The sequence below is a fragment of the Aptenodytes patagonicus genome, chromosome 14, assembly GCF_965638725.1.
Source record: "Aptenodytes patagonicus chromosome 14, bAptPat1.pri.cur, whole genome shotgun sequence".
NCBI lineage: Eukaryota > Metazoa > Chordata > Aves > Sphenisciformes > Spheniscidae > Aptenodytes > Aptenodytes patagonicus.
In genome coordinates this window covers 15,246,749-15,269,245 of record NC_134962.1, presented here as the reverse complement: position 1 = coordinate 15,269,245, position 22,497 = coordinate 15,246,749, and the positions used below count along the sequence as shown (strand labels likewise).

The 22,497-nt window shown below is 49.7% G+C and overlaps 1 protein-coding gene across 3 annotated transcripts in view; it reads right to left on the bottom strand.

Moving 5' to 3' along the window:
- The window catches only part of TOX2 (TOX high mobility group box family member 2), a 155,697-nt gene extending 133,508 nt beyond the window's left edge, over positions 1 to 22,189 (bottom strand). Inside the window, exon 1 of one of the 3 annotated variants that reach the window (XM_076352319.1) lies at positions 22,076 to 22,189. In XM_076352319.1, the coding sequence (XP_076208434.1) occupies positions 22,076 to 22,177 (102 nt within the window). In that variant the 5' untranslated portion in view covers positions 22,178 to 22,189. Of the gene's footprint in view, positions 1 to 873; positions 921 to 21,162; positions 21,222 to 22,075 lie in introns of those variants that run through there. The other 2 variants (XM_076352320.1, XM_076352321.1) reach the window with 2 other exon arrangements.
- Positions 22,190 to 22,497: the final 308 nt, after the last annotated feature.

The following is a 22,497-nucleotide window of genomic DNA, read 5'->3' as shown; positions in this document are numbered from 1 at the left end:
AGGCATGTTTCCTGCTTTTTGACTTGTGACTTTCATTTGTAGCTCATTTCCATAACCTCAGAAATGTAGTTTCAATGGAAGTGTTAAATGTACTGATAAATTCTTTGTGAATCTTGAAGTTATTGGCAGAGATAATGGGGGCAATTTACCCTGAATCAGCCAATTGAAAATTATATATTTCAAAATCCCTTAACGGAACGCAGAGAGGTTTATCTCTGACCGATAAGGTAACGCCTTGTTGCTGGTGAGACAAATAACAGAGCCTATTTCCAAAATACGAAGTCCCCAATATGATGGCAAATAGGCTCATCTGTACACAGTGACCTTCACAGTCTTCAATCTTTATCGCAGAGTACAGCGACTAACTGTAATCACGCGCAGGCACTGCCCCCGAGCAGCACCCAAACAGCCCTCGGTGTTAACTTTTCCATCCCTCCATCTGATCGGGCTGCACTTTGATTAACAAAGCATTTTTCTGCGTGCTGCTTGCACATTAACCAGGAGCATAGCATGATCTTGCTGTACGCCACTCCTCCTATTTCTCTATTTAAAAAAGCAAGAGAGAAAGAGGAGGAAAAAAAAAAAAAAAGAGAAAGAAAAGACAGTCTCATCCGATCCTTCTCCCTGCCAGAGCATGAGCATCTTCAAAAACACTGGTTGAACGAATTGCACTAAATAATGAGGACACATGGGGGGACTAAAAGTAAAGAAAGACTAAAGCACAGATTTGCTGCAACGTTTCCACTTCACTGGAGTTAGAAAGAAGACACAAGTTGCCTATTCTGGAACCAGACGTGGCTGGAACCGAACAAAACGGTATGGACAAGAGGCAAGTGGGGAAAAAGAAAACCCACAAAAGTCATCATGACTTACGTTAGAATCTGAAGGTCAGACACGGAAAGAGAAGAGAGGGATGGGAACCACCTTGCAGGAGCGCAGGGGATGCTGCCTGGGCGAGGCAGGACTGCAGGGTGCGGGGGGCCCAACTTGAACTGCGGATGAAGTTAAGGAAATGCATTTTTAGATTCACTAGCAGGAAAAGCATCCAGCTAGGAAACTCCATCAGAGCACAGCCCGTCTTCCCCGGAGGGGATGCAGGGAGGGAGAAACCAGGGACTGAGGCATTTGAAATGAGATTAAGTGCCAGAAGCATCCTTTAGGAGCTGCTCGCAGCAGCCCAGGCCAGGCTGAGGTACCCGAGAGGACTGTGCCATCTCCTCCTCCATCACTCTAACAGCGGACGCCACCCATTCAGAATTACTCATGGACAGCAAAGCCCTGACAACAAAAGCCACAAGCACGAGGCCCCTGCACGCACACGAGGTACGGCGCGGTGACACGTCCTCCTGATGCGGCAAGTCCGGAGCGAGGGGCGTGAACCCTGCAGCAAGTCAGCCGTGTGTCCTCACCCTTCTTCGAAGGCTTTCAGAGGTTAGAAACCCATGCACATTCATCACAGTCACGCATCACCAGGACTGAAACAGTGTTATTTCAAAAATTAAGTTGAAAATGTTAACACAAACCAGAGGAGCGAGGGAACAGGACCGGACAATAAAGCAACCATCTGACCCTAGCAGAGCTGCTTCCAGCTCCTGCTCTCCTACAGAAACACACGCATCTCTGTGCCCCATATAAAATATTTGTGCATCCTACATAATTTAGAATCCTATTCAATAACTTGACTCCCGTATTTTTCATAGCAGCAAATTCCATGAATTTTGCATTGAATAAAAATTTAGCAATCATAGCAGTTGCTAATTTCTGTGCTGTGCTCAGAGCAGCCTTTCACTTCCCCATAATGATTTTAAAACATTATCCTGCTGTTTCCTTTTTTCTATGCCCGGCATTGAAGAGCTCTGCAAATTATGTGAATAGTGCTGCTCTGAAAAAAAAAAAAAAAGAAAAAATTCTGTAAGGGAGAAAAAAATTAAATTCAATCATCACTCTACCCTCTGTGAACTGTGAAAGTCCTGGGAACATGAAAAGGTGCTTTCTAAAGGATGTTAAGCATTCAAAAGATTAGACTGCAATGTGCAATTAAATGTGTTCCACAAACCTTTGTCAGAGTACCCAAAACCTTACTTCTGCATGAACTTAAAATCCTCCCACTGGGAGCTTGTTCAAGTGGTTTACTTTAAACCTGTACTTCAGATATTCCATACCTTTCACTTTTGTAATTCTTCAACACATGCTAACACTGGCAGAGTTAATAGTAACTGACTAATTTTAAACCCTGTGATTACTGGAGCTGATTTATATAGTAGCTTCACTTCACAATACTGCGAATCATGCACGCGGTAATTGCCAAGTTCAATTTTAGCTCTGTCATACTGAAGCATTAGTTTTTATGCCTCAGCTGTTGCCTCCTCCATGCTATAGAGGTAAGTTGATAATGCAGTAGGTTTTGCTGTTAAATATCATAATATTATGATACCCCGTGTCAGATTCTTGCAAGCTTTGTGAGCTATGCATCATCTATTAAGCAAATACTTTATTAAAGGAACGGTTTGAAAAGGTTTCTATTCTAATTTAGCTCAGAACACAGAATACTGGAGGGGAAAAAGAAAATAATGTAATGATTTAATTCACCACCAAAAGTGACTTGGTGGAGAGAAGCACTCACCGTCATCAGGGCTCTGTGGTAGGAGCTGCAAAAGGATTAAACTAAAGCCTGTAAACAAATACCCTCCAGGCGAGGCCCCCCCCTCACCCTGGCCTCGGGCCACAGCCTCGTGACACCCATACAAGCAGTGCCAGGAGCTGTTTTACCCCCAACGCAGGGAGTTTTGGGGCTGCGGGGCCCCGGCCGTGTCCAACAGCAGGGTGCTTCTTGACCAAAGCCCAGATATCTCAGGGCGACCTTCCCTCCTGTCCCCCCGGACGCGGCTGGCAGGGCTCATGGAGCAGAGGTGGGACAAGCAAAGAGGAAAGGGTAGGAGACAGGAGAAACCAGATACTCCTCGCTACCGAGAGAAGGAGCTCTGCAGCCCAGGGATGAGGTGCACTTGCAAGAGAAACATGACAATGCTGCTGAACTGCTGCTGCCGCCTCTTCGCTGAATATACAGCTGGGCATTAGCAGTAATCTCTTAATAGCACTTAAATCCACCCATCTCTCGGGCTTCATGTTTTAAGATTTTTGTTTTTTAAATGAAGTCTTCTCATATCAAATTTAATAAATGTGGGCAAACTGGAACTGCCTTCTTTTCCCGTTCACACGTGCCATCAATGCCTAAGATCAATGAAAATGGCAATGTGAACTGAAGTCCCCGAGTATCAGAGAAAGCTTCATGCCATCGAGGGATGCCCAAGGCACAGCCCCGGGGATGGAGACTGGGTACCACCTCTGTGCCAGGGAGGAATCAGGTGTGGTTGGGGCAGAGGAGTGGGGTCTCTGCAGTGGTCCAGAGTTGGTGATCTTTGTCATCCTTTGAATGAAAACAGCACAATGCAACAGAAAAGTCTGTCTTCCTTAACACCTACGTGCTTACGCCTGTGGGACAGTCTGCATTCATTTTAACCCCTTCTTCTCCTCCACAGCTCCCCCATCCCCAGGCAGATGCAGAGACCCCAAGCCAATGCCTACGTGATGGCCCCTGTTGGGGACCAGGGGACCCCCTTCTGACGCCACTGCTCAGTAGGCGCTTAGTCATTCATCGGATTGGGGAAATTACCTCTATCAGCGCTATCGTTCCCCCATAAACCACAGCTTTTACGTACACAGAACAGACACGCAATTCACGATATTCACCAACAACATGGATCTCGCTCCAGCTCTGAAGTTCGTGCATTAGGAACTCGGCAAAACCCACGCAGACAGTGGTTACCAGTTCAACGGTCACCTTTCCTGTCAACCCTCTCATCATTGTAGCAAGGAGACGAGCATGGAAGAGGATGAGTTCCTCTTTTACCATTTTTTCTCCCCCAGTTTTCCAAAAGGAAAAGAAACAAGATAACATGCTAAACAGGGAGCATCCTGCAAGCCTGGAGAGCTGCAGCTATACTCCGGCGTGGCTCAGAGCAGCGCCCAGGGCTCCCATACCACAGGCAGCCACGTGCTCTCTGTGGCGTTTCGTATGAGAAGGTGGGACATTTCACACAGAGAGAAAGGGGAAGGAAGAATGTGAAAATTTCGCCAAGTGTGTGGTCACTGGGAGGAAGGAATAGGATTGATGAATTTTTCGGCTTTGATGATTTTGGTAAAACCATAAACCACGTGCCTCATGCTTCAGGAGACTACATCACAAATTAATCGACCATAGTGCCCAGGGAATTCAGAAGTGGAATGGATTCTTTGATGTCTGAAGTCCCATTTTTGCAACCCGCCAGGGATGTCTGACCAGTCCGATTCGTTTTAGAGCCTCTTCTGAAGTCAGTGCTGCTGCAACGCAAACCGCTGGTAGCTGCATCAGGCTCTGCATAACGTAGTTGTAGGATGCTGGTGGCATCTGTCTCCAGAGGTCTTCTGGAGCTAAAGATGAGCTTAAACCACACTTTCTCACTTGCATCACATCTGTACTTTCTTACAATCATCTAATGATTTCCCAGAGTGCAAACTCCCCATCAAAGTGAAGGAAGATGCCACAGCCCAGCAGCGATCTCACCAAGCGTATGACTTGCAAGAACGATTTCCCCAGCAGCAGGTCAGGACCAGTCTCGTGTCGGACATCGGCCCCTCTCAGCACGCAGTGCAGGACCGTGCTCCAGTCTCGGGTACCACGTACTAGACATGCCGGTAACACAGAACTGGGCAGCACTGAGATCCTTCTAAAAAATAATCCTGGAAAGAAATTTTCTGGTAGCAATATAATTTCTCTTTCCCTTATATACACACTCTTTGTCCATCTTTGCTATTTTTAGGCCCCATCCTTTACTAGGTGTTTGCTCGGTGCCCAGTAGAACCCATCTCAGCTGGGGCCTCAAAATTCTGCTGGACCACACATAGTTGCAATAATACCCAACCCCAATTTTTGCGATCTCCTAAGTTTAAAGCCTTGCAGCCACATTAGCCACAAAGGAAGCCAGCAGAGCTTGTCCATCCCCTCTGCTCACGCAGAGCTGGGACTCCCCACTGCCACCACTATGCACTTGCCTGCAAAGCAGCTGGGGAGGTTTCCATCCTATGGGCACATCCTCGCTGCAAACGCAAGGGCTGGAGCTTGCACAGCACTTTTACCACCCGTAGTTTCATGGCTTCACACCAGCTACGAGCTCTGTTTCACTTTTGGACAGAGAAGGGGCATTGCCACATCCAACACTGGAAACCTGCGTCCCGGAGGAGGCTGCAGAGCCCAGACTTGCAGGAGCAGCACATCACGCACAACCCTTCACAGAAAACACCTCCCATCCAGTCGGGAACTAATCCCTCCAGCAAGATATCCAAGTCATCCCCACCTGTGTTTTACAATTCAGAGATAACGAACTAACTGCAACATTAAGCTTAAAATAAAAACGTTGACACCTTTGCACAAAGAGATCTCGACTTCTCTTTCTAATGCATTTAGCTGCTTTTAAAGTGTCACTTATTGCATTGGAAACAAAACCAAACAAAAAAATGTCCTCGTTATTTTACGTGGAAGGAAAAGAGGCAAGCAGGTGGCCTTGACTGCACGAGTCTCTTACCACACTGTTATGTGACTAAACTGAACGTTTACACAGGACTGAAAAATTGTTTGCAATGGGCATGTAGACAGCAGAGCTACCAGATGTTCTCCTAATATTTGCTATATTACATCATTGGATACTGCTTGAAAACCAACCTGTGCCAAGTTTTCAACGGCCTGAGCTCACTTTCTACGTGTGCATCCGCAGTTCTGGTGAGCTGGCTCGTGGATGCGGCTCGGACTTGGGTGCACAGAAGCCTTTCGCGCTCAGGCTGTGTGTGCAGGTGGGCTGCTGTTTGTGCAAGCCACCTCGCACGCCCAAGAGCTATTTATGCAATTACCGACACACACACAGCATCAGCAGCGAGCACTTTCCTCCTGCATCCCATCACGTGCTGTCAAACTTAGGTATAGTTCGAAAAAAAGAAAAACAAGAAAACCCCCAAACCGCAAGTATAAGTTGGCGTTCAGATGAGAAAATAAAAGGTATTTCACCAAAGTCTATTTACTCATGTGCTGACATATGGGGAGGCTACGTTTAAAAACATTTAAAACTTTCTTGGCTCCCTCCACCTCTGGTTAGCGCCGCTGCCCCCCCCTCGCCCAGGGCCTTCCAGTTTCAGAGGTAAGCGCTTCAGCCAATTTGCTGGGGCCAGATGCCGCTTCGCTGAGGTGAGGGAAGGGAGGAGGGAAGAGAAGGAGCATGAAGAATTGCATCAAGAACCGGCCCCCGGAGACCTGTCTGCAATGCACATCCCCACGTCAAGCTGTCAGCTCCCAGCATTCAGCCCCACCGGGGTTTATTTGCTCCAGAGGAGGAATTCATTTTGCACTCGACTAATGTAACCCCAAAGTGCTTTAAAACAATATTCCTCTAATAGAGACATTACAACAGCCATTATTTTCCTGTTTAGAGTTAAACGAAGCAAATACAAAGGTAACTTTATTTTAAACAAACTACCATTATCACAAAAAATGGATACCAAATATTCTCCTCCACCATATGGTAAATTTAACTTTATTTTTTGCTCTTCTTGGAGGAGACACATTCATTGGCAAACACCAGCTTGTGCAGCCACATGATAAAGAAACTGGAAAACACTTCTCTCAAAATCCTCTTGCTTAATGACAGTTAAGAAAGCTCTGTTTAATAATATATTTAATTTCAAGTTATCTTTCCCCCTATTTTCTAGGAAAGCGTATATTCCAATGACCCCCTGGAAAAAAAATATATTATTTCTAAATTATTCCCAAGTATTATGATCTTGAAAGTATTCCTAGTTGTCTGTGACTTCATTTGGGCTTCATTTTTCCTACCCATCCCACCAGCGTCTATAATGATTGGGAGGGGTCTGTGTTTGCTGCTATAGCTGTACGAATCCAAAACAACTCAGAGGAAGCAAACAGATTTGCTCCACAGGAAGCAAGCCTGATCCTTGTATCCTCCATGCCACGATACTACTTGTTCAGGCCATCTCTGACTTCAGTCCTATTTTACAGAGCCTGGAACTTCAGATCACACTCAGGATAAGTGCACCTGGCCCGCGCTAGCATTAACAGCGCGCTCTCTCATGAGATATACAAGTCATCAAATTACAGAGAGCAAAGAGCTCCGCAGCAGCAGCCAACTTGCACTGGATTCCCTTAGCAGCTGCAGCCTCACGGGCTTTGAAGTGAGCAGACACGTCAGACACACACCAGCTGTCTCTTGCACCTCCAGAGTTACCACAAATTTATTGAGCGATTACTGTGAATTTGTATGTTGGGTCCACCATGCTCTGAGGTTCCCCAGGCTTCCAAGACAGGCTTTGCATGAGCACGTTTGATCTCTGGTCAAAAAGGTCTATATGCAACTTTACATGCATCCAGGCGATTTTTAAATGTCAGCTTTGCTAAGCAACATGAAGATACCTGCTGCTTACAGGCTCACCTTCTCTGAAGCATCCTAAAGCTGCCACTGTTACTACTCCAGTGGTTATTTCTTCGCAGGGAAGCTCAGAGCCGAGGTGGGCACAGGTCTGCAGGTGGTATGAAATCCTGAGATGGCCGAGCCACTCTGCAGCCCTCTTGCATGAGCAGTCCCAGGGTAAGGGCTCCAAACAGGGCTGCAGGTGTGAGCTGCTCTTCTCCAAAAGCCAAAAACGCCAAAGTCACTTTGCACAAAGCTTTTTCCTCTCTCTGCCTCGTCACCTCCTGTGGACGCCATGGCCAGTGCAGATCTCCAGCAGCAAATACCCTGCTGTGCACTGCCCTAGTTTATAAAGCTCTTCCAGGGCGGAGGCTCCACTGCTGCACGCCCTGCGCTCCCAGCAGATCTTTTTGGTCCTCAGGAACTTAATTTGACTATGCGCAACACAGAGAAGAAGTGAAGACTATTATCATTTCTCCCACCACCAGGACAGTTGCTTGGTGCTGCTGCTGAGCCTTGTGCTGAAAATATCCTTGGAATTGCTGCAGAGCCATGCTCTCTCCTGCAGCCCCAGCATGATGCCCAGTACAGACCACTACATACTGCTGGTGCGAGTCACAGCACCGGTCCTCGGCCCAAATGGCAACACTGCAGGTCTCAATGCTCCTCCGCAGACAATCTTTTTGATGCTGGGGCACCTTACAGGAGCACGCTCTGGAGTCCCGCCATCCCTGTGCTCGTGCCGTAGGATGCACGCAGATACACGAGAAGGTCCAACAGCTGCTGGAGGCTGCCAAGAACATCCTCTTTAATCACCAGTCCCACTGCAATGCCACCACAGAAGAAAAACAGTGGCCAGGACACCCACACAGCTTTGGCTGGATCTAGCCCATGAACCCCAATGCATAGCTGCACCCATTCCACTTCATCCCTAGTTTGAGAGACGGCATTTTTTAGCTGAAACTCAAGTGACGCATGAACACGGCGTCCTGCGCATGCAGGTTTGCTGTTGCAGAGCATCTCACAGCCATGCTGCAGTGCAGCAGGAACATCAGGCCAGTTTCCCCCAGCGAAGGAGCCAGCCCGGGCACCCTTTAATTCTGTGGCAGTGCGGATTAATTGGACACTGCGACAGGAATAGATGTACAGCTATCTTAAGCATTCATCAACCTTATAAAGGTTAATTCATTAGCCTTTCTGCTCCAGAAACAAGTTCTGCCTTCATTTACACCTCTGCAGATTCACTGGCTCAGAGGAGGTTTCAGAGATGTAACCTGGGCAAATTTTATCAATGAATTCAAATCTTGAGCTAAATCAGAAGGAGGAATGGATTTACCCTAATCCCCTCCAAACATTCATCAGCATCACCTGCCAGCTCAGCAGGATTTAATCTCTTTTTAATCTCTCAAAAAGAGTAGAGCATATGGGGAAGAGGTTGGGCACACAGCAATGGTGGATCTCTTTTTTTTTTTTCTTAAATAATTCTGGCTGCCAAATCACATTAAGCAGCACTTGGAAATTCATTAAGATCTTTGCTAATATCACTTTCCAGGTAAACAACCGGTTGCCACCGAGAGAGCGTGCACACTTCAGAGGAAGGCCCACGCTATTTGGCATAGGAGAAGAGGTGCCCATTCAGCCTCTGCAGGAACACAGCATCTCCATGAAGATACTCCAGGAGCTCAAATCCCATCAGGTGGCTGGCGACGAGCACAGGGACCGCACAGGCAGGCTTTGCCCTGGACCGTGGGCAGCGATGGGGCGGAGAAGCAGCAAGCCACTTTTTGGTGCCAGCACGGAACCACACACGTAGCATCCACCAACGCTGCTGCAAACTCAACAGCAGAAACACAGGCCCCGGTGCCAAAAAACAAGCTTTGCTGTGCAGGTACCATGCTCTACAAACAGCTTAAATCCCTGAGTGATTTACAGGGTGTTTTCATGACTCCCACTAAAACTACCAGCAACGACGGCGATATTGGCTCAGATGGCTGTGGATGTCATGACCAGTGGCATCCCACCCCCGGTGGCTGCTGAGCCGAGGGGACCCCCGGCACAATGTGCCTGACGGCAGCGGAGTCAGCGCGGGGGCGAATCCGATCCAGTGTGTTTAGGAGCGCCCGGATTAGAGCGTTAGCGTGTGATTCTAGGTTTACATAACACCACCAAACGATTTTGGCAGAAACAATTGGTATTAGCAAGGAAAACGAAGCATCAGGAACAGCCGGCAGAGCAAAGAGACACCTCTCGCAGCAGCCCCCAGGGTAAAAAGAAAATAAATAACAAATGCAACAGAAGCAACACTTGGACAACAGGGAGGAAGAGGGGAAACCTCCGCAAGGGGAAATGAAACCTGAATCGCAGCTGAGATGAGCAGGGAATTAAGATTTCCTTTTTCACCTCCTTCCCACCCCCGTCAGACTAAGCCTTCTGTTTTATTAAGGCACTCCAGTCAAGCCTGTGCCACTTAAACACAGCAAAGGGAAAGCCATCCCATGCAGGGCTCCAAGCTGTGAGGTCTGAGCAGCTCCTGCCGAGCCGCCTCCGGCCCCGGGACACTAACTGCAGAGCTCAGCGACGCCTGGGCAAGGACCCAAGGCACTGATCACCTTGGCTAACCAGCCCTGCGGAGCCTGGCTCTGCCGCTGCATCGGGCAAAGCACTGACAGCAACAGGCGTCGTGCTCAGAAACATTCAATTGCACAAACTTCACGTTGTAATTTTTAAGCCAATTCAGCCTGGACGTTGCTGGGTTAGTAGTATTGGAGGTCGTGTTTATCCCCAAACAAATACAGCAGAAATCCCAAAGAAGGCTGGATCTCCCCCTTGGCCTCTCCAGTGGCTCTGGCCAAAGGGATGAGGCCACCAGTTTCAGGTGGCCCAGCTAGCTCTCATGCTGCTGTACATGCCACACTGCCACTGGGAGCAGCCGTGATGTGCACGCCCACGTTCAGAGAGCAGGACGGCAACCACCAGCTCTATTTCACAGCATCTGAGGACGTCTGGTCCCTCGGTACTCTGGCCTGGTGACCTCGTGATGGGAAGAGCCACAGCAGCTCTTCAGAAACCTCTGAGTTCCACAGCCTTCCTGCTCTGACTGTGTTAAGCAAGGAGGCAGCCTGCTCTTGAGACCTTTTTTTTGCCAAGTAGAGGATCCCTCCCAAGCTGGCACCATCCCCATGCTGATGGCACGATGACAGTGACAGAAGCTAAAGCCCCAGATCCAGCAGCATGCTCTTCCTGCCTCTGAGCTACCCAAGACTTCCAACTCGGGGGGCAAATGAGAAGCTCCATTTGAGCTTCAGAACGTCATAAGACAATTCCACAATACAAGAGGATGTTGAAATCCACATTTCCCAATTAACTTAGAGCATTGCTTTCCTGCAAATGAAAACTGCATCTGTGGCTTCACATGCAGCTCATGGAGGACAGCTCTGGATAGAAGGACTTAAAATGAATCAAACTTGGTCCAAATCAGAAATAAGTTTCCATTATAACCTTGGATTTGCCCATTATATGGGCATCCTATTTTGGTAATGACTATCACATCTTTACATTTAGATCCTGCCTACATTCCCTGAAATTCAGTACTCAGTCTCTGCTCTGGGAGCTTAGAGAGGACCCAACAGCTATACTTGAAATGGGGCGTGTTCTTCTCTATCACACAGGTTTAGTGTGCAGCACCTCACATTCATGAAGTTAGTCCTTAGATACAATCAACATCAAAATGCAAACAGGCTTTCGGTTCAGCTGGACATAGCAGGAATATTACAAAGGGACTTAGTGTGACTCCGGCACAGCCCGCAGCCTCGGAGCAGGGAAGCCACGTGCGTGGGGTGCACGGGAAGGTGCAAGAGAGGGAGAAGCAGATGATAATTTTGTACGAGGCTGCCCTTGTTTCCAGCTCTTCACCAATTTCCTCTCAAACTTGCACGTTGTGACCTTTCCAGCCAAAAAATAAAATAAATGAAACCCTGCACTCTAGAAGGAATAGTAACACATGCGGGGAAAGGATGCCGGAGCCAGCTCTGGAGCCTGCAACCTGGATCCCTGCTCCTACAGGATGTGTTTCTAAATCTCGGTCAATACCGCATGTTTTCCAAGGAATGAGGCATTGCACATTTTATTAATTCTAACTAAAGCCCTTTTTATTACAAACTTCCTACTTAGCATTTGATTGCAGCCGTCACCACTGAGACTCTCACTGTATCAGAACAGAAAATCTGTGGCTCGTAGTTGGTGCCGGCTGATACTGATATTTTTCTCTCCTGCAATCTCAATCCCAGAAGGTGCTACTGGAATTATTTTAAATACACTTCCAGAGGTCCCTTCCAGCCTAAGCTATTTTATGATTTTAAACATGTATTAGTTTCATTTGCGCTCTCACACGAATTCGGTACCCCACTTCCACAGATGACTGAAGTTACATATTGTTATTCCCACCAGGGTTTGGCCTCCCCCAAAAGAAGGTCACTACATGCCAACCACCTTACTTAAAGAGCTGCAAGTTTATGAAGCTAAAAAGACCGTTTCATGAATATTTCTCCCCTTTTCAAAGCCTAACTCTTAAGTGGAAGAACTGATTTAATATAGTTTTCATAAAACCTACACTCTGGTCCGATTTAAATCAAATAGTTAAATACTCCACATGTACAGTTTGGCACAGCCACGACAGAACTATCTGGTTTTGCAAACAGACGGCCACCCACAATTAATTTGCCACCTTGACACAGAAATGCAGGTTGTCAATTAATTAAAAAACACATGCCACTAGTCTTCAGTTCACTTTATGACCTGCAGTCTTTCCTCCTAGGCAGACTCTTTATCTTAAGGGGGGGGGGGGGAATATAAAACTACCACCTAATAATGAAAACATGACTCTGGTTTTCTTGGCGTCTAATAAATGTTGTTCTCAGCTTTAACAGATTTATCAGGTTTAAAACCACCATGTCGCCAACATCCGTCTGGGGTAGAGGAGACCAGACTGTAATTCCAGTGCAGGTTCCTAAATATACACAGATTGAAGCCCGCGTGACCTCACTGTCTGGCTGCAGGGTTAGATCCATGGCGCTTGTTGGAAGGTTTTTCCTTCTGCTTTCAAGGGCTGTTTGATCTTCAATCAACAATGCTTATCAGTGGTAAAGTCTGCCAGCCATTCCCAAAAGTTTGATATTTTTAACAGCACATTCTTCTTCTCCTTTGAATGCTATTTAGAGACAAGATAACGCATCAGGGGAAAAGTTGCCTCCCTGTGTTTAACATGGACAGAGCAGGATCCTATCAGGAGGAACACACATTTCCCAGTGCTACAACAAGCCCCAGCTTCTGTGATTCATGTTTCCCCCCCAATATTTCTGCTTTTTCTTCTTCAGATGACATCCAAACGCTTTTTTGCGCCCAGTGCATAAGCTGGGACAAACCAAGGTAATTCAGTTAAGTGTTTCCATACAAAACTTCCTCTAAAGTTTTCATAAATTTAATTTCCATGCTGTCAAAGTTTCTTTCCTTTTTCGAAGGACTCCAGGGCACACTGCTCCTCTTCTGGCACTACGGACTAGAAATCTAATTCCCTAAAAATACATCATCCTTCCACAGCAGGCACGCTGTGCTGAGATGGCTCACCGTATAAAAACCCACTGTTCAAAGAAGCACCCATGAAAAATGAGAAACATGGAATGGATCTAAGCTGTTATTTTTTGACAGAGAAAAGAAATTTGTCTTTATTTTAGGGTTCGGTAACTGTAAGCGATGAAACAAAAAGTCTTTTAATTCAGAGCTAGCAAGCAGCGTCAGCAAGGGAGACCCGAAGCCCACGAACGCCTCTGTGGGTGCAGCAGTGCTGGGCTCGGATAAGCCAACCTTCAGCAGCCCACGTTGTCCTCCCCCCGGCTGCAGTGCCCCGAAGGTCCTTGGGGCCGCGGCAGCATCTTCCCCATGGTGTAAAGGAAAGGTGATGGTAGAGGTGGAATGAAACAGCTCATCACTGACCCAGAGATCAGCTTTTGGGGGAGAAAGGAGTTCAGCCTGCACACTGCTAGGAACAGGACTGAGATCCACCGGTTCCCCACACGGACAGCAAAGCTGCTGTGTGACCAGCACCACGTGAGGCCGAGCTCTCCGTTACCACCACCTGCCCCATCTCCTCCCCTACACAGGGTTGTCCTTCACATTAAAACTGTTGCTTTTGGGGGTTTTCAAATGGCTTCACAACTCCCAATGAGCCGTACAGCTCTACCACCTTCCCAGGGAGAGGGAGGAGATGCTCAGGGAATAAACCGCTGGGTAAATCAGGCTGGAAAGGTGAAACTCTTTCATAGGTATAAATGTGGAAATCCACGTCTTTGGAAGAGAGAAGCCTTTTGGGGTGCCCTGGGTTCTGCTTGCACCTTTCCAGGTACCCAGGTCTCCTGCAGCGGTTGCTCAGTGCTCAGGATGGCTCAAATTCTTCATAAAAATAACCCGTAAATGCCTGGGGTACCCCAAAATCACCTGCTGCTTCTGGAGATGGAGACCTAGGCCAGTTCACACAGAGGATAAATGGCAGAGCCACAACACAGCCCTTATCTCCCAACCCTGACCATGGGCAAGTGCAGGCTCCACCCTGCAAGCAGAAGATGATGAAGGGGAAGATGATGGCTTTCTCTAAAGCTGAGAGGAGAGGAGGAGCACGGCGTGCAGGCAGACAGCTGGGGAGAAAAGGGACGGAGCCTCCCTGACGAGTCCAGACGGGAATGGAAACTCTGAGTCATCGGTAGGTTTTGTGGGAAGAAAAACCTGCTAATGTGATCCAGCTAATCCGATAGAAAAAAAAAAAAAAGTGCTCCTCGCCGCCGCCAAGGTGGAACAGGATCCACGGGGCACGGGTGGCCCGGTCCCGGGCTAAAATACAACCTGGGTGACAGAGAGGATGGTGGCATGTCACCAGAGGTGAGGTGGCACATGCCAGCACGCCCAGTGCTCGCTCCTCCGTCTCCCCCAAGCACCACGGTGCTGGGGCTGCCCATTTTGGAGCAGGGGCTACCCCAGCCCTTCTCCGCAGGGCTGGTGGCTTCAGCCGCATGGAAGCGAAGATGCACATCAGGAGTGGGGAGGACAGAGCCGCAGCAAGTTTAGCCATCCGCCCCACTTAGGAATAGGGCCCCATACTGCTGCCCCCCTTTTCTAGCTCCGGCTAGGTTATGAGATCCTTAGAAACACAAAAATACCCCAAAACCATGACAGCAAGAGACTGGGTCCTTAAACCAACAGAAACAAAATTAAAATATCTACATTTTAAACATTCGCACAACCCAGCCTCCTGTGTCCCGGCTATAATTAGAGGTCAAAAAACTGCCTCAGACCAAGAGTCACCTGATTTCTGCAGATAAGGTTCCTCAGAAGCTGCGTGCGGCAACCAGCATAAACCCATGCTCAAGTAATCTTTCCATAATAACAATTACTGGTCCAGGGCCCCAATTTAACACTTACCTAACAGTTACATTCACCACAGAGCTGAACTGAAATCGCACAGTCGTCAGGAAGAGATTTAATTACATCTGCAGAGGTCAACCAATCTATGCAAAAGATTACGGCGGAGGAGAGATATTCTGTGGCATAATGCAAAGATTTTGCCTGCAGGCGACGCAGCCGCCAATGCCATTTTTCAAAGAAGAAATGGCATCCATCAGAACAAAACCACCAGAGGGAAACAATAGAAAGAGGGGGGGATGCAGATGATTAAAATATTTAAATCTGGTCATATAAGTGCAAAACCAGGCAATTTAACACTGTTTTCAATCACTTTAAAAAAAAAAAAAAGAATGGTTTGATTGGTGCTTGTTTCCTTAAGTTTTGTTGCAAAATTTCTCGCCTCTGCAGCTGAACTGTGCATCCCCAAGTATAAGCTTTAATCATATGAAAATGTCTGTGTAAAATCACGAAGGTGGAACATTAGAGCTCAAACCTCCAATTAGGAGTTAATGGTATCAAAGCTGGAATCACGCTAACACTTTACCCCGACTTTAGAAATGCAGAATAAAATGTAAAGAGGAGGCAGAAAAGGTGGCACAAAAGGTGGCACACAACAGCCTCAGACAGAAGCCTTGCACTCGCTGGATGGAAAATTGTCAAGGAAAACACATTAGCAGCACAATAACTTATTTTTAATGTAGAGCTGTTAGGAAAACACAATTATATGCTTCATTTATGCTGAAAGATATAACCCAACTTATGGTAAAAGCATTTAGAGCTCATTTTGTAAAAAAACGGATGAGCACAAAGGTAATAGGGAAAAATTGTGCACCTAGAGGGGATAACGCCCCCCCCCGCATGCTCCTGCTCGGCCAGTCTGCATGCAGCAGCGGAGTGGTCCTCACCTCCCACTCCTCGCATCCAGCAGCGGAGAGATGCAAAGTGAAGGCAGAATGAAAACAGAGATTTTTCTTCAAATGCTGCAGAAATACCACGAGGGTGACAACGACCACCAGGAAAGGAGCCGGCAGAGCCCATTCTTACAACTAGCAAAAGCAGGGCCCTGAAAGGGCTCTGCAAGGGTTACAGGTGCTCTCCCCGCCGCCCGGAGCCAGCAGCAGCCATGTGCTACGCAAGCTATAGGATGCTCCGGTCTGTTACAAGCAAAACACAATTTATCAACAGAACATTTTCTCCATTATGGATGCACAAACTGATCCTGGTGCCTGTGGCAAGCTCAGATGTATAGAATAAGTCCGGAGCTGTTCATGGATTTACCCTGTGGTTATTGTAGTGTAACACGCAATAGGCTTTGGACCACTGATTTAGGGGACGATGTTCAGAATTGATTTGAAGCATCATAAATAAATCAGAGAAACTTGCAAAATTTTGATCCTGAATTTTGGTGTCTTGATGCCTCCTCTGCTACAGGGGCTGTCGTGGATCAGGCCCTTGACAGAGTTATTCAGAAGTGGCCCTAACAAACGTTGTTATATACAAGTCAGACCGGTCTTCAAAATATCTCCATTGTTCCAAAACCAACCAGATTAAAGCCTTCCCTCTGCACATACAGAGAGAACAACAATTTCTATGAATGGATGGACATTCATTATTTAGCTCCCAATCCCTGACTTAAAGCCCAAGGCAAAATGGTGCTTCAAACGCTTTCTGCTGTGCAACCCATCAAAGATCGCTCTGCAGAACGCAGGGTTGTCCCACTGAGTAGCTCAAACACTTTTCAGAGGAAGCCTTTGCCCATATTCAGGGCCTAAAAAAATCCACATTTGCAAGTCAACAGGAGCTGCCTGCCAAATGAGAGTAAAATGGGCCCCAAATTAAAAATTTGCCTGACTTTGTTCCCCATCCAAAATCCTCCATCTCCAAAGAAAGATTTACGCTACTTCAAAACAGAGTTGGCTTAGAAAGTAGAAAGGAAAAGAATACATTTTATCTTCTAGAATGGCAAAGCAGTTCTGGAACGATGAAAAAGGGACCGTGTTTATCACTGCAATGTACAATTTATGGTAAAAGTCAAAACAAAACAGAATGTTCCACAGAAATGCATTTGCTATATCGACCCGGGCTCATACCAGCAGCTCGGATCCCATTTCTGAAGGGTTCTTAAAAGAAGACGACAGCATTGGTTGCAGATTAATACACATCTCATGACTAGTAGATTTTAATTATCCATAATTTATGATGGTGTATTGGCGAAATAGTTTTTGTCAATTTATCAGCCTAAAAGGCAAGACACAGGGTGTGTTTGGAGATGCAAAGCCGCAGAGCCCTGTTAGAAAGATTTGGGACAAGTTTTGATGGTGCTGTTGAATCCTACGGAAATGCTACAGGGTTAACAGGGCTCCCCGGCACGTATCTCCCATTAACTGCCAGAGATGCCGGAGGTTCCCAAGGACCACGGGCACTCCCAGTGTCACAGCAGTGTGCTTGCTCTGCAAGGATTAAGGTATTCCCAGGCTGGGTCCTCCTCCTCCCCATCAATCATTGCCCTAAGTGGAAATTAGGCATTGTGCTAACCAAGTCTGATCATCGATACACCAGAAGCAACTACAAAGAATTTATATTTAAAATTTCTTTCTGCAGGAAGAATAGAGAGATGTTAGTTCACTCCCCAAAGTTGCCCCTAGGGAGAAGGGAGCAGGATTACTCCTCGTGCACCACAGCCCAGCATCACTGCGTGAAAGAGCATGCCGTACTGTGCTCAGGCAGGATTCCTGCTGTATGCCTCCCTTGCAAAAGCAATTTTGCCTGGGCTAAGAATGAAAAACCCCCTCCTGTACTTCGTGGACCCACAGAATTTAAGATCTGGGAAAATCCTTCCACGCTGGTATATCAGACAGCATATTAGATCCTGTCACTAAAGCTCCGCTAAGAGCGGAACGAGCCCCTGTGTTACTAAACTGCATGTTTTTTCCCATGGTTTACTTATTGTGAAACACAAATGCAAAGGGTCTTCCTAGAGTTTAAGTGGGAAAAATCCCCAAATTTTCACAAAGCAACTGAGGGGATGCAAAAACATCCCACCCCAGATTGACAAACCCCTTACGTGGTGTGGGAACATGGTGCCTCATCCCCCTAACACCATCACAACACCCAGGCAGCAGCGAGACATCGTGAAAGCTCCACTTCCCCAGCAAGGGAGCAGGAGGGGGGTCTGCAGCAGGTACCAATGTCCTAGGAAAAAGGCCAGAGGGGACCAAAAAAAGGGGGCTTTAGTCCCAGATTTAAAAGAGGAATCCGAAACGGAGGTAGGTGCTCCCTTCAGCGGGGCTCAGGCGGCCAATGATGGAGACGGGTGTCACCGTTTGGACGAGGGCTCCTTGCAGAGATGGTACCACCTTCAGCTGAACCCCCCCAGTCCCTCGTGGTGGCTGTGCAAACACAACCTAATACACCAGTGGAGTTTCTTCTGTGCAGTCCCAACGACGGAGCAGGTCCTGGATCCGGCCCAGGGGAAGGAGGCAAGGGGCTGGCACCCCAGCGCGGGAAATGCTCGTTGCAGCATGCCCTTCGGGAGGCTTTCAGGTGGCTCCGGGAAGGTGTCACTCCTTATCGCCCCTGCACCTTGGGCTGAGCCCAGTGCAACCCTAAAAATCCTGCCAAGGAGCATCAGTCCTCCAGGCTGTGAGCGGCAGCTCCCTGGGCACCAGGAGGTTTGGGGTTGGCTCCTCTTCCCACCTGCCATGGCAAGCTGCTCCGTACGAGGTCACCCGTGATGGGGACTGGTTTACGCGGGGAATCCTTTTTCCCCTGCTCCGATGCCACCAGCATGCCCAATGCATAAAAACTCCTCACCAAATGCAGTCAGCAGAGGGGAAGGCTCCTTCTCACCCTGCCTGCCGGGGCACAAGGGACCCCATTCTCCACCCATGGGTGTCCAGCCCCTCGCTCCCCGCACCGGTCCCTCCCGGTGGCCAGCCCTTCTCGAGGGAAAACAGGGATGCTCCAGAAGCAGTTAAAGAAAGGGTGCCCTTCTGGGGAGGCCCCGGCTGAACGCACGCTCCCATTTCATTATCCCTCTAAACATCCCTTGTCCTTTTAAAAATGGAAATGCTGATACCCAATAGGGACCTCTGTAGCTGCAAAGAGAAACTGTGGCTTACTGCAGCGTGCAGGCGAGATCAGAGACCTCACGGTAACAATATCATGTTCAGTAAGTGCACAAAACAATTACATTAACATTTCAGGATGCTTCGGGCTCAAGCGCATCTCCCCAGCAAGCTTGCTGGCGATGGGTGCGCGGGCAGAGCTCTGCCGCGCTCTCAGCGAGTTATTTATACACAGTGACACTGCACACTCCTTCCCGGCTTCTCTGCCTCCCCCCTAAATAAATAAACAAACAAAGCAGCCTTTTGGGAGAAAAAAGCCGAACCCGAACAGAACAAGTCCTTTAAATCGAAGGGCTTTAAAGCCCCTCCATAAATTCAGTGAAGCAGGAGGACAGCGAAGAGCCTGTAAGCACTCCTTGCCCAGGTTCTTCCTAGAGCTGGATTTCATCCAGGATACCTGCATGCGATAGTGGAAGAACTTCTGAGTTTTGCACTCCACCCTGCCCTACTCTGTAGCTTTTTAAAGTGGCAGACACTGTCTTAGCCCAGCCCTGGGCTGAGTCAGCAGCACCGGACAGGAGCGATGGGGTTGGGACCAGTGTGACTTTTTGGAGTTTCCCAGAGGGTCCCATGCGGCTCCGAGGAAGCAGGTGTGCTCAGACAGCGCTCTCCATAGCGGGCACAAGATAACAGCATGCCGGTGGCGATCCTCAGCCATACGCCACCCCGCACCGGCCGGAGAAGTTCTCCAAAGCAAAGTCTGCAAAAGCAGGAGGCAATTCCATCGCCCGCTCCGCACTGGGCCACGTTTTGATGCTGAAGTTACAACCGTTATGCCTGCATTCGGCCGGGAAAACAAAGTCAACCCATTTCATCTCTGGCTTCGTTCCAGCAGCCTCATCCCACAGACAAACATGCACCGCTGTGCATAAGCAAATGACACTTGATAACTCAGAAAAGAAAAGAAGAAAAAAAAAGAAAGAGACCTGAATAGCAGAAAAGGGTAAGTCACTTCCTTTCTTCCTCCCGCTGCCTTAAGATCCTCCGTAGCAGTGACAACAGCAGCATCTGGTGGCAGTGGTCAGTACCTGGGGTACTCCTCTCCAGTGTCCCATCCACCCTGGCCAGCACTGAAACGCACCCACTCCTTCTCCCGGGCTGCGCTCGCTGGAGACCCAGAAGAGGCGATTTCTTCCAGCCTCCCCGTCGGCAGCGCCGCGCGACAGCAAGGACCTGCGGATCAATTGCTACCGCCTAATCCGGGACTAATCTCAGGGATTCAGGCCACGGATGAGCTGACGATGTGGGGCCCCGCGCACCCCAAGGCTCAGGCGGGTGCTGCTGGGGGGGTGCCGGGGCTGTGCAGACCCGCGGCAAGGGCCTGCAGCGCTGCGTGCACGACTGCGAGCCCCAGCTCCCGCACAAAAAACTGGAAGGCAAACTAAATCACGCTGACATCTAACAACTTCTTGGTAAAATCGAGTTCCTAAAACCAGCAGGATTTGGGGGTTGCCGCAGTTCCCAGCGGCACACACTCGCATGATCCCAGACTTTCAGCTTTTGCTGACGTTTCAGCAGCACGGATGACCTGCTCCCAGGTGACCCGGCTCTCGTTAGTATTTTAAGAGCATGTTTAGCATTTTAAGAGCAACGGCAATGATAATAAAACAGTTTGAAACTAGCGGTACGTAGGTACAGAAGAAATCAATTTAAGTTGTTTCCTTTCAGCATAATCAGGCGTCTCAAAATAAATGAGAACTATTAGGTTTGCTACAACTTAATAAAAAGAGATAAATAACCCAAATGACAGAGAACAATTAAATACATATATTGATACATAAAGATTAATTTGCTGCATCTGGGAAGCCACGTAGGTTTCCCTCTGCTTGTTTCCAAAGAGTTTGATCCAGAAGTATCACAACAGCAAGACGAGCCGAGGGCATCCTGAGCTGCAGTCCCAAGGCAGCAGAGCATTTTCTCCCTTTATTAACGTTTTTTAATGCAATTACCCGAATTTGGCCCAGGAGGACGCAGCCAGGGTTATGTCTCGGAGCTTATGGTGGTGATCCTCCCTCCCTCCCTCCAAGCGGGTCTGCTTCCTACGGCTTTGTTGCCGAAACATCAGCGCTATTTACCTACACGCGAGGAAGGCGATACTCGCGGAGAACTGTTTATCCCTGAAGTAGAGCATCTATCCCCTTCGCTTCGGCTTCCCTCGGATGAGGGAAATTTCCTACAGCACCTCCGGCGCTCTCAAATACCCTCCCGCGGATCCCGCTCTCGTTACACGAAGAGGGTGGTTTGCCTCGCGGCTGCAGCGAGCGGGGGAAATGTAGGTTAGGGAGCGTTCCTCGCCTCCGTGCTGTGGGTCTTGGGGAACACCCCCCCCCCCCCCCCAAACCCGGGGCTGGGTGCCGCACTTCGCAGGAGCATCAGCGCCGGGGGAGCGCGGGCAGGTGGGTGCCGGAGGGGAGGTGGGGGGGGGGGGGGGGGGGGGGCCCAGAGCCGGAGCCCCCGCTCGGGAGGTGCCAGCGACCCCAGCCCGGCGGCTCCGCAGCCTTGCGAAGAAGGTGCACAACAACAAAAAAAGTGCCCGACAACAACCGCAACAAAACCCCCACGAACACCGCTGCGGGCCGAACGCTCCCGCAGGGCAAATATTAAATAAACCCACCGCTGGAAACGAACACATAAACAAACAGCCCCAGAGAGCCCCGCTCACCCCAGAGCGTTTCCCTCCTGGCCGCGATCGCTTCCAGCCTGCCCCGCCGAGCAGCGCCCGGGGCTCGGGCTCCTCCCGCCCCGCAGCTCCGCTCGCCCCGCCGGGGAGCGCGGCGGGGCCGGTGCCGGGGCGGCCCGGGGACCCGACGGCTCTCCCCGCTCCGCTGCCAGACCACTTTCAAAATTCCCTCCCGCGGGAGCCGGGCGCCGCCGGCACTTTCCTTCCTCCCCCCGCGGAGAAGTTGCGGGACGCTCCGAGCGAAGCCGCCCGGGCAGCCCCCCCGCGTCCCCGTCCCCGTCCCCCCCCCCCCCCCGCCGCCCCGGTACCTTGTTGCAGTGATAATAATCCAGCGGCCCGAGGCAAGTGGGGTCGGCGCCGGGCAGGGAGCCCACGGCGGTGGGGGCGGAGGGGTAAAACCTAACGTCCATGCCGGGGCTGCGGGCGGCGGCAGGCGGGGGCTCCAGCGGGCATGGACCCGGCTGCGGCGGCGGCGGTGCCTCTGGCGCGGGGGGCGGGGAGAGGGCGGGCGGCGGCGGCGGGGGGGCGGGCGGCGGCCCCCGGCCCGCCCCGCTCCGCGCCGCCCCGCGCCGGGGCCGCTATTGTTCGCGGCGGGGCCGGGCGGCTCCCCCCCCGGCAGCCGGGCCGCCCCCGCCCCGCTGCCGGCACCGGCGGGTGCTGGGGCACCTCGGGGCGGCGGGGCCGGAGCCCCTCCGGGGGCGCCTGGTAAGGGAGGAGAGCGGGACGCCCC